Source organism: Sphaeramia orbicularis, chromosome 16, assembly GCF_902148855.1.
Source record: "Sphaeramia orbicularis chromosome 16, fSphaOr1.1, whole genome shotgun sequence".
Lineage (NCBI taxonomy): Eukaryota > Metazoa > Chordata > Actinopteri > Kurtiformes > Apogonidae > Sphaeramia > Sphaeramia orbicularis.
The window spans coordinates 38837971-38854240 of NC_043972.1; the positions used below are offsets into that span (position 1 = coordinate 38837971).

General features: G+C 39.0%; 1 protein-coding gene across 3 annotated transcripts; it reads right to left on the reverse strand.

Annotated features, from left to right (window-relative positions):
• Positions 1-321: 321 nt before the first annotated feature.
• Positions 322-15917, reverse strand: ctps1b (CTP synthase 1b). 3 transcript variants are annotated; one of them, XM_030158083.1, is made up of 18 exons: positions 15746-15916; positions 13048-13218; positions 12517-12687; positions 12318-12418; positions 11624-11740; positions 9404-9487; positions 9056-9136; positions 8351-8502; positions 7981-8113; positions 7017-7105; positions 6496-6590; positions 5708-5770; positions 5531-5574; positions 5313-5409; positions 5180-5235; positions 4931-5027; positions 4592-4736; positions 322-660 (listed from the first exon to the last, which is right to left on the reverse strand). In XM_030158083.1, the coding sequence occupies exons 2-18, from the start codon at positions 13211-13213 to the stop codon at positions 582-584; spliced, it is 1770 nt and encodes a 589-aa protein (XP_030013943.1). In that variant the 5' UTR covers positions 13214-13218; positions 15746-15916; the 3' UTR covers positions 322-581. The 3 variants fall into 3 exon arrangements, 2 of the variants coding, with proteins under 2 accessions (XP_030013943.1, XP_030013942.1); XM_030158082.1 differs by having other exon boundaries at positions 13048-13228; positions 15745-15916; XR_003937708.1 differs by lacking the exon at positions 322-660 and having other exon boundaries at positions 4694-4736; positions 5180-5409; positions 13048-13229; positions 15746-15917.
• Positions 15918-16270: the final 353 nt, after the last annotated feature.

Genomic DNA, 16270 nt, shown 5'->3' on the forward strand with positions numbered 1-16270 from the left:
CAACCAAAAAGATGTCGAACTGGGGAGACACCGAGATCCGTGAGCTGTTGTCACTTTGGGCGGAGGACTCCATCCATGCTAACATTTGTGGAACGGTGAAAGACGGGTGACTCTGGAGAGGTTAGCAACACCACTATGCTCGGGGCATTTCCGACGTGCAAGTTATACGTCACACTATACACTGCATCATCGCCCGTTTGATTCTGGAATGCAGGTCCGCTGTATAAGTCCAGCCTGTCTCACCTCTGTTACTACTTTGGCTTGGCTGTGGAAATCGGTCAGTGGTGGAAAAAAGGGGGGATCACCATCTCACCTTTTTTCCAGGATCTCTGCGTAAAAGTGGCTTGTGCTACAGCTAACATGGCAACAAATCCAGTACCGTCTGGATGTGCTTCATGCAACTAATGGTGTCCATATAGAGGTGAACTAAATGGGGCAAAAGAAACTTAAATATCTACTTTTCATTTTGTAACTATTTCCACAGATTTGTCTATTCATTTGCTTTTGTAATAAATGTGTTAAATTGTAGAGACTTTATGGACACCCTGTAATAACAAACACAACATAACGTACAGTAAACCTCAGGACAGAGGAGGATTCTTGAGCTCTGAGATGTCTTCATCTGAGGAATTGCTGCTGCTGTGATCACTGTAAGTGTCTCTGAAATACAGGAGAAATACATAAAATCAGTTTTATAGTGGTTACACTTGACAGAAAACATTTTTGTGATTACAGGTGGAGCCACATTTTAAGTGCCATTGTAAACTAACTGCAGTTCTTTTTTAATATACTGGAACGACGTGATATAAAAAATATGCGCTAAAACTGCCAACGAGTAAAGCTCAGCTGTCTCAGTGAAGAATAAAACTACAGAATTAAAATGACTGTCTTGCAGTTGTATGCCTCGACCAAAAAGTTAAGTTGCAGTTTGCATGTGTGTCTTTCTCGTGCAGACCCCGTTAGATTTTTCTGCTATGGTAGCTTGTACGTTCATTGAAAGAAAAAAAAAAAGGGTCAAATTTATTGCATGTGTTCTAGTGTTTGGACAGCAAATCTGATTTTCTTATGTTTATGTTTATGTTTACGCATTTGGCAGACGCTTTTTTCCAAAGCGACTTACAGGGGAAAACCAATTAAATCACTCAATCAATCAAATTTTATTTATATAGCGCCAGATCACAAAAAAGTTATCTCTTGACATTTTATATATAGAGTTGGTCAAAACCAGACTCTAAGTCAATTTACAGAAACCCAACAGAATCCTCCAGGAGCAAACACTTGTGACTGGTGACAGTGGCGAGGAAAAACTTCCCTTTAACAGGCAGAAACCTCAAGCAGACCCAGACTCCTGGAGGATGGCCGTCTGCCTTGACCAGTTGGGGTTAAAGAGAGAGAGTAGAGAAGGGGAAAAAGAGAGAGCGATAGAGATAGAGACTGGGGGAGAGGGGGAGAAGGGAGGAGTAGGGGGAGACACATGGAGGCGGTTGAGGATAAGTGAGTGGTGATGATGAGGGCAGGGAAGAGGCCGGACCACCGCAGCAGGTCCAGAGATAATCGTGAAAGAATCTGTGGTTATCCTGGGAAAAACCTTATTAGAATATTTAAAATGGAATGTTTGAAAGTGCTAGGATAGGAGGTGCTCTCGGAAGAGCTGGGTCTTCAGGAGCTTCTTGAAGATAGGCAGGGATGACTCTGTTCTTGTAGCACTTGGTAGAGCGTTCCACCAACGTGGAACGACCCATGAAAAGAGCCTGGATTGTCTTGTACAAGGTCTGGGGACCACCAGACTACGTTCCCCAGACGAGCGTAGTGGTCGTGGGGCGACATAAGCTTTTCATAAGATTTTCTTAGAACAAGGTGTAGCCATGACACTAGGACGATACTTCAAATAAGGACGCTCCTACAAATGCTTCAAATATCATCATGACAAAACAGATGATCTACAGTTTGAAGGTGGGCAGCACGCACCCTCGACGTCACCAATTGTGCTTTTAACCAAATGTGACTTGTAGTCTCCTTCTGTTGCTGCATTACAATGCTGAAAAATCTTCAGTGTTTTTGTAGAATGTTATGAAGGTAGACTGAAGGTGATTTGGGATCTACAATGTAATCCTAGTGCTCATTAGTGTGAATTTCAAGTGACGCTTCAGACAATGGACAGATATGCTGATCGTTGATAAACTAATACTTCATAACAAATGCTACAACACTAAAACCAAATTATGACAGTAAAAAGTAATATATAATTACTTAAAACACTGCAGTAAAAACCAGTGTCCATTTTACTCTAGTGTTGGTACAGACACTTTTCATTATAACAGGCTGTGTCATATTAAAAAGTGTCCTACGTCAGTAATCTGTGTCCACAGTAGGGCTGTGCAATTAATCGAAATTCAATTACGATTTCGATTATTACACGCAACGATTAGAAAAATTATGTAATCGAGAAAAAACGATTATTAATTTTGAGTTGTTTAATTCACGCGTACACAAGCTACCATGAGCTGCTCTGCCCCGCCCCCCTCTAAGCTACAGCTGCCAGCTAGCCGGCAGGTCCACCCCAAGAGGAAAGTTGTACCTAGCGGTCTGGAAAAATAGCAGGAGAATCGCAGCAGAAGTGCTTAGTAAACAAAAAAGGCAAGTCAAATTCAATTGTATGGAATCACTTTGGGTTTGATGAAGAGCAAAAACCCATTACGTGCAAAAAGTGTTTCTGATTGTGTCCGCACCGACCGGTAACACAGCAAACCTTTTTAAACATCTAAAGTGTAACCACTGCGACCTTTATCATAATCTTATGAAAAACTAAAACACATTAAAAAAAAACCTCCGTCTACAACTTCGTCCGCAATGCAATCTTCAGTCTCCGAATCTCTTTACGCTGCAACTCCAGTATTAACCTAACTGAAACCTCACGGCACGCCACTGAATTTACTATGTTTCGTACTACATTGAACATACTTGAATTTATAATTTGCACTTTACGTGAGGTTTTTTTTTTATTGCTCCAGTTCTATGGCAAGTCTAGAGCAGTTTAATTCCAGTACACTATTTGTTTACAAAAGGAAACATACTTGAATTTACAGTATACTTATTTGCATTCAAAGATTTTTTTCTTTCGTACAAAAGTGAACATACTTTGTTTTAATGGTTAAAAGCTTTATTTATATTTAAAGAGTATATCTTACATTGTTTGCAAAAAAAAAATAAACAACTTTAAGGTTAACAAGTAATCATTTTTAATAATCGTGATTTCAATTACTGCTAAAATAATCGTGATTATTATTTTTTTTTCTATAATCGAGCAGCCCTAGTCCACAGTATCATAGTTCGCGTAATGCGTTTCACATTAGTAATAAGCAAAATGACATGATGAACATAATATTTTGTCCATTATAAATAGACAAACAGCACTGAGGGTGTTGAGGCTAAAATTGTAAAGGTCACAGTAGATGGAGAGGAAGATGAGTACAGTTCATGTTGCATCTGTTAACTTGAAAACCAATGTGTTAGTTTTGGTAACAACAAGAAGAATGGCAGATGTCCCAGAGAAAATTAAATCTGCACCGACAACACTACAACATGTTGAAATTACAGTTGATGAGAGTAGTAAAAAAAGAGTTCTGAAAAATGAGGCACAGTGGCAAAACTAATCACAGTGCTGTGCTACCTTTGCATAGTAGCCACACTGAATAGAGCTGTGCCAGCATTGGAGAAAGTGCAGCTTCACCTATACTTCTTCTCTTCAGTAGTGATGGTTGGTGGTTGTCAAACCAGCTTAAAGGTGCATTACCATCAGCAAGAGAACTGGAGTCGATACACACTCATTCATAGGTTCTGACAGTGTCATTACTGCAATTTCCCTTTCTTGTAACACAGGCTCAAACCTATATCTGTGTGTGTGTGTGTGTGTGTGTGTGTGTGTGTGTGTGTGTCTGTGTGCGCGTGTGAATGGGTGAGTGTGACACATTGTAAAGCACTCCGAGTGCCATTAAGGTAGAAGCTTTCTAACTATGTGAACACAGTCCATTTGCCATTTAGAACTTCAACCAAACAGCATTTACATCACAATGAATGAACTTAACTGCTGTCAAATGTGATTTAATCCAACTCACAAAAAACATTTTAAGAGCGTACTCTGAATACTATTAGTGCAGAGACAAAAATGTAAATAAAATAATGTATTTAACTCCATTAAAGCTAACCCTTCAAACTACTAAAAGGGTTTCACTTGAGCATCAGCTAGATCAGGTTTAGTGATCCCTAACACTTTGTCAAGCAGGGGGAGTGGGTCTGATCGAGCTTATATACATTGCATAAGTACTGCTCCCCTCACCACCGAAGACCGGGGGGGAGGGGGTACCTTATTGCGGAGGGGCACAGTGATTCGCCATTGATATAACATGCAGCTTGCTATTGATACTTAAACTGACTAACCCTCCCATTTCGGTCTCAGCGCCCCCTTCTTAGCTTTCTCGTTCCAAACACCCCCCAACAGTGTCCCAATGCCCCCTGGGAGGCAGTACCACCCCCGTTGAGAAACACGGAGCTAGATAATTTATCTATGACCTCGTTCTGTGCCAGAGCTTACCTTGGAGAAAGGCGACATCCCTTGTTCAGGTAGCTTTGGAGTTTTCCTGCAGCTGCCAGAAGGAGCCCCAAGTACGGAGGAGAGGGTTTGATGGGCCTAGAGGTGAACTCTGGATGGTACTGTACTCCAACAAAGTAACAATGATCTAAGAACAAAGAAGAGGGGATTACTACAGACGTTTTGACTACATGAGATCTCATTATGAACTCAGTACATGTAGATTAGATTAACTACAAAGATTTACTATGTATAGTTCAACATAAACAATTAAGTAGACTACTAATAACATTATATTCTTTAGCTGCAGCAGAGAGATGCTCGTTTTCACTGTGAACTTACCATCCAATTCAATGACCTCCATTCTCTCTCCTTTCACATCCTGGCCGACAAACTGAAAGCCCTTTTTTTCAAAGTGGTGCTTCAGCTCTCGGTTCACCTGAAAAGAGCAGAGATTCAACTGTTTGAACAGATTTTTTGGAGAGTCAAGAGGCAGATGAAAATCCTGATTGAAAAAAAAAAAACAAAACAAAAAACACACCCACGCTCCTACCATGCAATCTGTTAACATATCCTGTTTGTGTTTTTCACCTCAAATCTGTGTCTGTGCCTTTCATCCACATATTCCACACCGCCGTACAGCTTTCCTGCAACAACAACACATCAGACATCAGAACTTCAGAATACAAGTACACCAGAAATTTAGGTTTAAGCGCACACTTACTCAGAACACTGGAGGTGGAATTGAAAATGGTCCGCCTCTGCCCCAGCCTCATAGTCCCTCCCAACTGCCCAGAGTTGTGCTCTGGCATGTCAATCACCTGTCAAGATCAAACAGGGTGTTAAATCCATTCTGCTCAAGACCGCTTGCTGGTGAGATGTGATATGAGCAGGATGGAAAAAAAGAAAAAAAAAAAAAAAAAAAAGAAAAAGATAACCTACCACTGGGTGTTGGGGTTCTGGATTAAATTCTGTAGAGTTGGCATCTGAAAAAAAGATCAGCAAAACCGATCTGAGCTCAAATCAATCATGGCTACAGTGCTTTCATCATTAAATTAGAAACCATGGGAATCAAATCTTTCTTAGTAGTGCTCCCGTACGAGCTGTGCAATTACTCACCTTCCCATCCGAGAACGTTGCGGGCAAACTCACATACTGCCAGCTGCATGCCCAAACATACCCCTGCACAAAACAAGACCAGCAGGATTCTTGCATAATGAGAGCTATTGTAAGGACTCATAAATAAAGAAAGACCGAACAAGATCCCTGCTGCGTGAACCACTTTCATGACTAACACTACTGTATTTGCATATGATTATATTGCGCCTATAACAGCTCACCTCTCTTTTTTCAGGTTTCATTATTTTACAGCCCTGAATGTTGTAAGACAGCCTAATTGTGCTTTTTACCAGATGAAAGTGAATCTGAATCTTTAAACGTCAATGTCAAAGCCAGTTTCTACAAATGGGATGTTTAATAGGTGAAAACATAAAACACTTAATTGCACATGTATTCACATCCTTCCTATCAGTTTTAATTTCTCAAACTATGATAAATTATGCTTGCAAGTCAGACCTGCAAACAGAAAATGAAAAGCACTAATAACACTATTCAAACAGTTTACCCTCAACCATTAGTAATACACGTATAAAGCTTCAATCTGAAAAGCTTCATATCTTTTCTTTTGATGCACATGGTCTGAGTAATATTATTTCTTACTATATATTTTCTTTGTATTCTTTGCATGAAATCTTATAAATGGAACGGATGCGGTTTAGAGTGAAATGTTTTCTGGGTTGTAAATAGAATATAATGAAGCATATAAACCCAGAGTCTGACAGAAGAAAAAAATAAACATGAAATGCATGAAACAAAGTACTGCATCCAATCTTCTATCGCTCTCTTACCCAGAAAAGGCTTATTCTGTTTCCGTGCCCAGTTAATAGCCAGTATCTTCCCTTCTGTTCCTCTCACACCAAAACCACCAGGTACCAACACACCTCTATGAGAAAACAGAACAGCAGCTGAATATAAGACATTTATTCTAGTTGGAGAATTTTTCCTTTGTACCAACAATGTTCTGCTAATCTATAAATCATACACTATTCTATTTTGAAGTCAGATAAGGTAGATCAATAACGCAGTATATGCTTATAATAGAGCTTGCCATCCATGAATGTGCCCAATTATATATGCTAAATTATGTTAAAAAAAACTCAATTGTAAAATCGCTGCATAAGATGTAATAAGACGGTAAACATTACTACAGGGCACAGCAGTCCTCGCACAGTTTATACCCAATAGACACGACGGCTTTCTACTGCCACCATGTGGCATAAATTAAATCAGTCCTCTTATTTAATAAAAATAACACCATCAACCAATTTGCCAACACCTGTGTTCTCCAGGGTTTATTTACTTTACTTACTGAGCACTGCAGAGCTTCTGCCATGCCTCGTGATATTTCACCGGTTCAACTTGCTGAGTGGAAGGCTCCAGGTCTTCAGAGTCTATGTACTGCAGTGACAACATAAATATTGGAAGGTTTAGGGAATTTTGTAGGGTTTGGTTAAAAGAAAAAAAAAAAACCTCTTTCAAATTTTCATCTCATTTGGATTAAATGACAATTTATTAAATGAAGATTTTTTTCATATACCTTTTTTTACACAGGATGAGATACAATAGAGCTTTAAACCCATTAGTCAAAGCTGTACTAAAAACACTTATTGGCTGTTGCTGGTCACGTTAAATGAAACATACATGAATGTGCAGGGTCAGAGGGTTCCTTTTACAAGTTACAGTATCATTTCAAAGGCTGCCCCAGATTATGATGTGAAGATCATCATCACTGTTGGGTTCCCTCAGTTGTCCTTTTTATTTTTGGTCAATTTATCAAAGTCTTCCAATTCTACCTCCTGATGAGAACTAGAGGCGTTCGAGGAGCACATGAAAGGCAGCATAAATATCCCTATAAATGGGGTCTTGCCCATTCTGAAGTTTCCAAATCTGCTTCCATCTTTCTGTTGCATTAATGTGCTTGAAATGATCACTGTGGCAATGGATTTTCTAATTGCCAGATAACAAAAACATGGAACAAAATGTCAAATCTTGCCAAATTAGTTTCAACTGATACAGGTCATTCAGTCAGTTCATTAGAGCCCAAATTATTTCTCTGAATATTTTTTCATATCCAAGTAAAATAAGTAGTATAACTAAAATATCCAGACCCAACTGAAATGGAATCGACTGTAAAAGAATTGAATTTATTTTGAAAATCTGAATTGAGAAAGCCCTAGTATTGTGGTAACTCTCTCAAGATGCAAAACTATAAAACAGACACAGTCAACCTAAATATTGTCACACAAAATATCCAAGATGACATGTTCCCATACCTTGACTTCGAGTTTGTGGTTAATCGCGAGGGCAGAGTGCTCCAAGGCCTTGATAACAGATGTGTAGGCGTCAGACAACTTTGTATACTTCCCCACTAGCGCTATAGAAACGCGCTCTAAGAGGCGGTCAGATCTGAAAAATGACAAACCCAGAGAATTTTTTCATCATCAATGTCACAGCAGGTCGATATCAAAACAAATCAGTGTTTGGCCTTGCAGTCTCTGGAACAGAGCAGGAATTTTTTTTATCTTACATAATACAACATTTTGGATCACTAATTCACTGGTTTAATCGAGTAGGTACAGTAAAGGTTAAAGAAGTATCCATTTTATAACAAGACACTACATATGAAGCGGTTGAGAAATTCACCTGTCAGCCATCTCCTTCCACTTTGAAAGCATTTTCCTGGGCTTCACATCCACAGGTAGATTCAGCCTCTGACAGAAAAAATTCATAACACCCTGTTCCTCCAGCAGCAGAGGCACTCTGTAGACTGAGGAGACGTCACGGACACAGATTACCTGGATGGAGGTGGAAACACATTCTTTTAGCTGCTTTTCATAGTGAAATCGATCACTTTATAAAGGTTTCCCAAAGTAAAATTTTACTTGCCCTGTATAAATAGTTGAATTTGTTAGCAGTTATCAAATGACAAAAAAGACTAATATTCATTTTCATGTCTGATCTCTGTGCAACTCTCAACAGAGATGAAGAAGTGAATGGCACACTATTCAGATACCTATATAATTAGCTCTGGAAAAAAAAAGTAGGTATAATTATCTTCTACCACGTACGCAATTTGGCCTCGGGCAATCAAGCAAGGCTTACTCTTAAGACCTGAACAACGTTTCACCGTTTTGGTTGCAAACATATTAATACTGCAAGAACCAACTCAACAGTAAGCAGCGAGTTGTTCTTATTAGCTTGTGCCCGTTTTATACATTTGTGTTAATAAAGAATACACCACAGCTGCAGGCGTAGGTGGTCACAGCATGAACTACATGAGGCCATAACCCATTTTAGTTGCCTCTCCCTGACCCCACTTTAAGAAATATTTATTGTAAAGTACTTCACCTGTGAGGGCTCCACATGACAGAACATGGAAATCTTCTCCTTCACAGCTGTCTCCAGGGGCGTTGAACATCTGCACATAATCTGGGAGCAGGTACAAAAAAAAAAACATACACAAAAAACAAAACAAAGAAAAAACACAACATACACTAGGATTAAAAATTAACACTGCAGACACAGACCCAGAGTTAAAGCACGTTTGATAAACTAGATTTTACTGTATATACCATGAGATGAATACTATAGGATTATTGATTTATTCACACAAGGTCAAAGACAGGGCACATCATGTTTATGTAAGAGATGCAGGAGAGAATATCAAGCTTGAGAACAAACTGTAACCTAACTTACTAAATCAGGAGACAAACCCAGTCCTCTAAGTTCTCGGACACTGTTTTGAGTTGGTTTGGTTTTCTGCTCTCCTGTGGTATTGGGCTGAGAACAGATGGGAAAAAAAAAAAAAAAAAAAAAAAAAATCACATTTACCTTCACCTTTATCACCAAACACAGTTCAAGAGACAACAATGCAGCTGATCACATTCCTTTTTCTTTCATTCTTTCTCACCAATTGGTGTATGTGCACACAGATACACACTGTAGCATCATGTAGCTATTATGTTGACTAATTCATTTCACCATCTGAAACATCACCTGGTGCAGTTGGTTGAGTTAGTGAATTAAACGTTAACTAGAACAGATGCTTCTCATATCTACTATTAATGATTTCTCAGTTGGTCACATATTATTCTCTGGTCTCTGTGAGTCATTTATACATATAGTAACATGGATGGCAGAGGTTTCTATCTATCTATCTATCTATCTATCTGTCTTTCTGTCTATCAATTTTGATTGATTATCAATACTACATGGCAGGACAATAATGGCAGATCTCATAACTGTCACATACACTATATTGCCAAAAGTATTTGCTCACCTGCCTTGACTCGCATATGAATTTAAGTGACATCCCATTCCTCGTCTATGGGGTTCAATATGACGTCGGTCCACCCTTTGCAGCTATAACAGCTTCAACTCTTCTGGGAAGGCTGTCCACAAGGTTTAGGAGTGTGTTCATGGGAATTTTTGACCATTCTTCCAGAAGTGCATTTGTGAGGTCACACACTGATGCTGGACGAGAAGGCCTGGCTCTCAGTCTCTGCTCTAATTCATCCCAAAGGTGTTCTATGGGGTTGAGGTCAGGACTCTGTGCAGGCCAGTCCAGTTCATCCACACCAGACTCTGTCATCCATGTCTTTATGGACCTTGCTTTGTGCACTGACGCACAGTCATGTTGGAAGAGGAAGGGGCCAGCTCCAAACTGTTCCCACAAAGTTGGGAGCATGGAATTGTCCAAAATGTCTTGGTCTGCTGAAGCATTCACAGTTCCTTTCACTGGAACTAAGGGGCCAAGCCCAGCTCCTGCGAAACAACCCCACACCATAATCCCCCCCCCCCCCCCCCCCCCCCCTCCACCAAACTTTACACTTGGCACAATGTGGTCTGACAAGTATCGTTCTCCCGGCAACCGCCAAACCCAGACCCGTCCATCAGATTGCCAGATGGAGAAGCGGGATTCATCATTCCAGAGAACGTGCCTCCACTGCTCTAGAGTCCAGTGGCGGCGTGCTTTACACCACTGCATCTGGCGCTTTGCATTGCACTTGGTGATGTACGGCTTGGATGCAGTTGCTTGGCCATGGAAACCCATTCCATGAAGCTCTCTGCGCACTGTTCTGGAGCTAATCTGAAGGCCACATGAAGTTTGAAGGTCTGTAGCGATTGACTCTGCAGAAAGTTGGCGACCTCTTGCACTATGTGCCTCAGCATCCGCTGACCCTGCTCCGTCAGTTTACGTGGCCTACCACTTCGTGGCTGAGTTGCTGTCGTTCCCAAACACTTCCACTTTCTTATAACAGTGACAGTGAGCTGACAGTTGACTGTGGAATATTTAGGAGCGAGAAAATTTCACGACTGGATTTGTTGCACAGGTGGCATTCTATCACAGTTCCACGCTGGACTTCACTGAGCTCCTGAGAGCGACCCATTCTTTCATAAATATTTGTAAAAGCAGTCTGCATGCCTAGGTGCTTGATTTTATACACCTGTGGCCATGGAAGTGATTGGAACATCGAATTCTGATTATTTGGATGGGTGAGCGAATACTTTTGGCAATATAGTGTATGAACAATAGCAAGAGATAAAGTTATTCAGAGTACACAGCTGTAATATTACTGCTAAAATGCAATACATAATTATTTATTGAATTATTCTCTATAAAGTTGTACAATATAACTACACAATATAATTACTAACATTAATCAATATGATGATGTCTGCTGTGTATTTTGTGTTACATATTTTATGTTGACACAAGCAGGTGCTGGTTTGGTCTTGTGAATATTATTTTTTTCATTGCACACATATGCATTGTGTCAAATGTTATATCTTCATTTCTCTTGATAATTTTTAGAGATGAGTTTTGTTTAGCCATATAGTCCAGCTCTATCCTGAAGTATTATGGTTTATCTAATAAATAATTACAAGTCATGCATGTTCACTCAAGGTCTGTACCTGTGGTATCAGGCTGACGTGGATATTACAGAAGTTCTCCCTCTTCACCTTGAACTGAAACTGTCGAAAGGCTTCAATGAACGGCATGCTCTCAATGTCTCCTACCGTGCCCCCCAGCTGTTAACACAAAACATTGGATTATGCAACAGCTATGCATGAGCTTAAAGGTCTGTTCAGAGCACCTAAACACAAACCAGACACTAACCTTATAAAGTACAAAATATAATCTCCCCATACAACTATTAAAGGTGGCTTTGATGAATGTACCTGAGGAAAAAAAGCTGGAAGAAAAGTAATCATTTTTAATATCTTTTTATGGTGTGAATTCCCTCAAGATGAAATACCCTTTACTGTATATTGTCCAGCACTTGATATATATCACCAAAATTATTTTTAGCTTTTTAAGCAACCCCCAGCAGCACTCTGTAACAGTGTCCAACTTACAGAACCGAGTAATTTTACATTTCAAATACCATAAATTTCACTGACAATTCAGTCATTTAAATTCTGCTATTTCTTCTACTGCCCACAGTAAAAGATTGTCATTATTTTGAAATACATTGCCTTTTTGATTGGGAACCACCTGCGTTAATAATTTTAAAAACACACAAACAAAGCTGTCACTGTTCTCACCACATCTAAATCTGGCTTTTGAGTAAAAGAAGCTGATGAGAACAAGTACAGTCCAACATACCTCTATGACACAAACTTGAGGCTCAGCACTGTCACCATCAACTGAGACCCTAGCCTGCTTCCTGACCCACTCCTGGATGGCATCTGTGATATGGGGCACCACTGAGGAAATGGACAGAAACATCAAAAGTTAAATGTTCACTAGACATAGTGCCCTTACTAAGTCTACTTCTGCCAAGCTAAACACAGCAATCTCTCACCTTGTACAGTCTTGCCCAGGTAGTCTCCCTTTCTCTCCTTGTTGATAACTGACTGGTAGATCTTTCCAGTTGTTAGATTGTTGTCTCTAGTGAGACGGATGTCCAGGAAACGCTCATAGTTCCCCAAGTCCAAATCCACTTCACCGCCATCATCAAGAACAAAGACTTCACCTATAGGCAAGGCAAGGCAGGTTTATTTATATAGCACAATTCATGTACAAGACAATTCAAAGTGATTTTAATAAAAAATTAAAAGCATTACAGCAGGGTGCAAGGGAAGCAATAAAAAGTTTAGGCATAAAAAACCAAACAAACAACCCCCCACCCCCCCAAAAAAAAAGATAAACAGAATGAAGATAATATGTCTAAACCAATAACAATACTACACTACACGGAACTATACCTGCACTACACGGAACAATACAAAACTATTTTTATTTTAAGCTCAACAGACAATACAGTCCTGTCTTACAATGCAATGATTGGCTCACAGGTACAAACAAAAGCTGCTGAAGGAATGCAATGACTCACCATGCTCATAGGGTGAAAAGGTGCCAGCGTCAATGTTGATATAAGGGTCGATTTTGATAGCTGTGACATGAAGGCCACAGGACTTGAGGATTGTTCCCAAGCTGCTGGCAATGATGCCCTTACCAATACCAGATATTACACCACCAGTAACCAGGATGTACTTCATAGTGGCTGCATAAAATCCAGACACATAATCACACACAAAGGCACATATCCAGTTAGTGAAACATGCTGACTCATGTTCAAACAGGTGTAAAATATGCACATATAAATAAGGAAGTACAACTAGTATTAAATTGGTGTATCTTGATAATACAGTCTTTTCAGATTTACAATGAGTTTTTGCGTAAATACAAGCTTAAAACTTGAGGTCATCTAAAACACAACAGACCATTATTCTGGTGTGAAACATAAATATTTTGAGGTTAGCATGTGGGACTACTTCATTATGTACATCTAAATTGCTGCTGGTGCATTCACTTTGCTTGGTAGTGTAGTTACAGTGTGAGTATATGGATGTTTGCTAGGCCTGTAACGGTACACGTACCGAACCGAACCGTTTCGGTTCATACCAGTTCGGTTCAGTACACAGCTGTACTGAAACGGCACAGTATGATGAGAAAAAGAAAAAGGAATGAAAGACGGTGTTTGATGTGGAACTTTAAATCCGCGCAAGTTTCACACGGACATATGGAAGGACGCACACATTGACCCGAAATATGAAACAGCAGCTGATATAAGGTTAAAAAAAAAAACAACAACAAATATGATGTGAACCTGGAAGGAAGAGACTGAAGACCCTCCACCATCATTACAGTCCAGTTTGGATCAGTTCAGGTTCAGGTGAAAGACAACAACGAGGAAAGAAACGTTAATAAGACGGACGTTGTTTGGCCCCTAGGAACGGTGGTAGTTCTAAAACATTTGCACAAGCTCTGTCTGTCTGTTTGTCTGTCTGTCTGTCTGTCTATCACACACGCTGTATAATAGAGGAATAAATAGAACGTTGAAAGTATGTAAAGTTTCACTTTCGTTTCACGACAGCGTTCGTTCTGTTAGTTATGGACCGCACCCCCAGGTATATAACTGCGCGCCCCCCCATCCCCCGGCTCCGACAAAAAAAAAAAAAAAATCCCCCATACACACAACACAGTTTGTTCTCTGTCCTAAAATAAATAATTTGGTTCATTGTGTTGTCGATGTTGCTCTTCAGTTTGTTTAAACAGAATACCAATTTACCCTCTTGTTAATGTTGCACTTCATGTGGATTTTTTTTATTTTTATGCAGAATGTGAACTGACAGAACTGTGATTAGATTTTTCTTGTTTGTTCAAAACTACCTTTCTGGGAAAAGTGCAATACTAATGTTTAAAATACATTTAGTAGTATTAATAATTTATTTTATTTTCTATTTGATTTGTAGCAGCAGAATTACATTATTCCTGTTTTTCTATATTCTATTGTCTCCAAAAATTGGGGGAAGAATGTTAAAAAATTCATAAATGCATTAATAGACATTTTGAGGGGTTTTCTTTCTTCCCGTACCGAACCGAAAAAAAAAAAACAACAACCGTGGCTTTGAAAACCGAAAACGTACCGAACCAAAAATTTTGTGTACCGTTACAGGCCTAATGTTTACATATTGCAATAATTCACAGATGTCAAACAAGCGGCCCAGGGGCCAAATCTGGCCCGCCAAAGGGTCCAGTCCACCCCTTAGGATGAATTTGTGAAATGCAAAAATTACAGTAAGATATTAACAATCCTTTTAGTTCAGGTTCCACATTCAGACCAACTCAATCTCCAGTGGGCAGGACCAGTAAAATACTATCATAATACATAACAATAATGACAACTCCACATTTTTCTCTTTGTAAATGTAAATATTTTCATGTATTTACACTAAAACAAAGTATAATTTTGCAAAAAAAATGTGAAAAACCTGAACAAATATGAACAACCTGAAATGTCTTAAGAGAAGTCAGTACAATTTTAACAATATTCTGCCTGTTATTAAATGTTTTGTGTAGATCCACTGTCATCTGTAAGTTATAATGTACATGTGTAAATGATAAACTGAGGCAGAATATTGTTAAAATTAAACTTATTTTTTCAGTTTGTTCATGTTATTCACATCTTTTGAAAGGACAGTTTGTAGATGTTAACCTTTTCATAATGTAAATTTACTTTTTTTGCTCTAAAACATAAAGAAAAGTTTGGAATTGATTTATATTACATATCTACATTATTATGTTATTATTTTACTGGTTCAACCCACTTCCGATCAAATGTAGCTGAATTTCAGCTGACTAGCTGAGTTTGACACTCCTGCAATAATTTATCTTCAGGTACTAGATATAAAATAAAAGGCGGGAAAACCCTGCGCAGTAATTAGCGAATAAACAGAAACAAATCTGACTCTGGACTTGACATATATTTCCAACCATATAAATTATAGTGATAATATATTATTATATTGTTGTGGTTGTATAAAGGGACGACTGGCATGTTTGGGTTGCTTCGTCAAACTGCTTAACAGTGACAAAATCCTAGCTCAAAAGCACCTGCTATATACACTTTATGCTAACTGTCAACAAGCTAATCCGAACCAGAACCAGGACCAATGACATTTCAAGATAATTTATACTGACGTTCGCGTAACATCTGACACTGCACTTCAAAACCAATATAGACTCACCCAGTCACCGAAAACAAACTGGCGTCCAATTCTAGCTGGTGTTTAATCACAGAGCTATGTCTTAATTTAGGCTAAGTTTAACCTCTATTTCTATTTCCGAACCATCTCAGGTTCTGGCTACAGCAGAGCCACGTGCAGCCTTAGCTCGCTGATCCACTTCTCTCTGGTACACTGTGCGTCCTTACGTTTATGTTTTTCAGTGTTAAGTTTCACCCTCTGCTTTACCTTACAGGCAACATTCCTGCAAAAGCCACCAATCAGTCGCATGTACATGACGAAAGTATTCCTGACAGATTAAAATCCGGGCAAATATTAACACCTACAAGTATTCGTGTGAATTAATTATTTCAAGGTCAATATGTATCATATTGTAGTCATTCTTACTCTGAAAATACTTTACACTTATTCTTTTTATGTGAACATTCTTTTAATTTCTGGTCCAAAGTTGAAAAATATATCATATCTAAAAGTAATAATAAGATAACTGTGACATCCCAAAATGTAATTACATATTTTAAACATGAC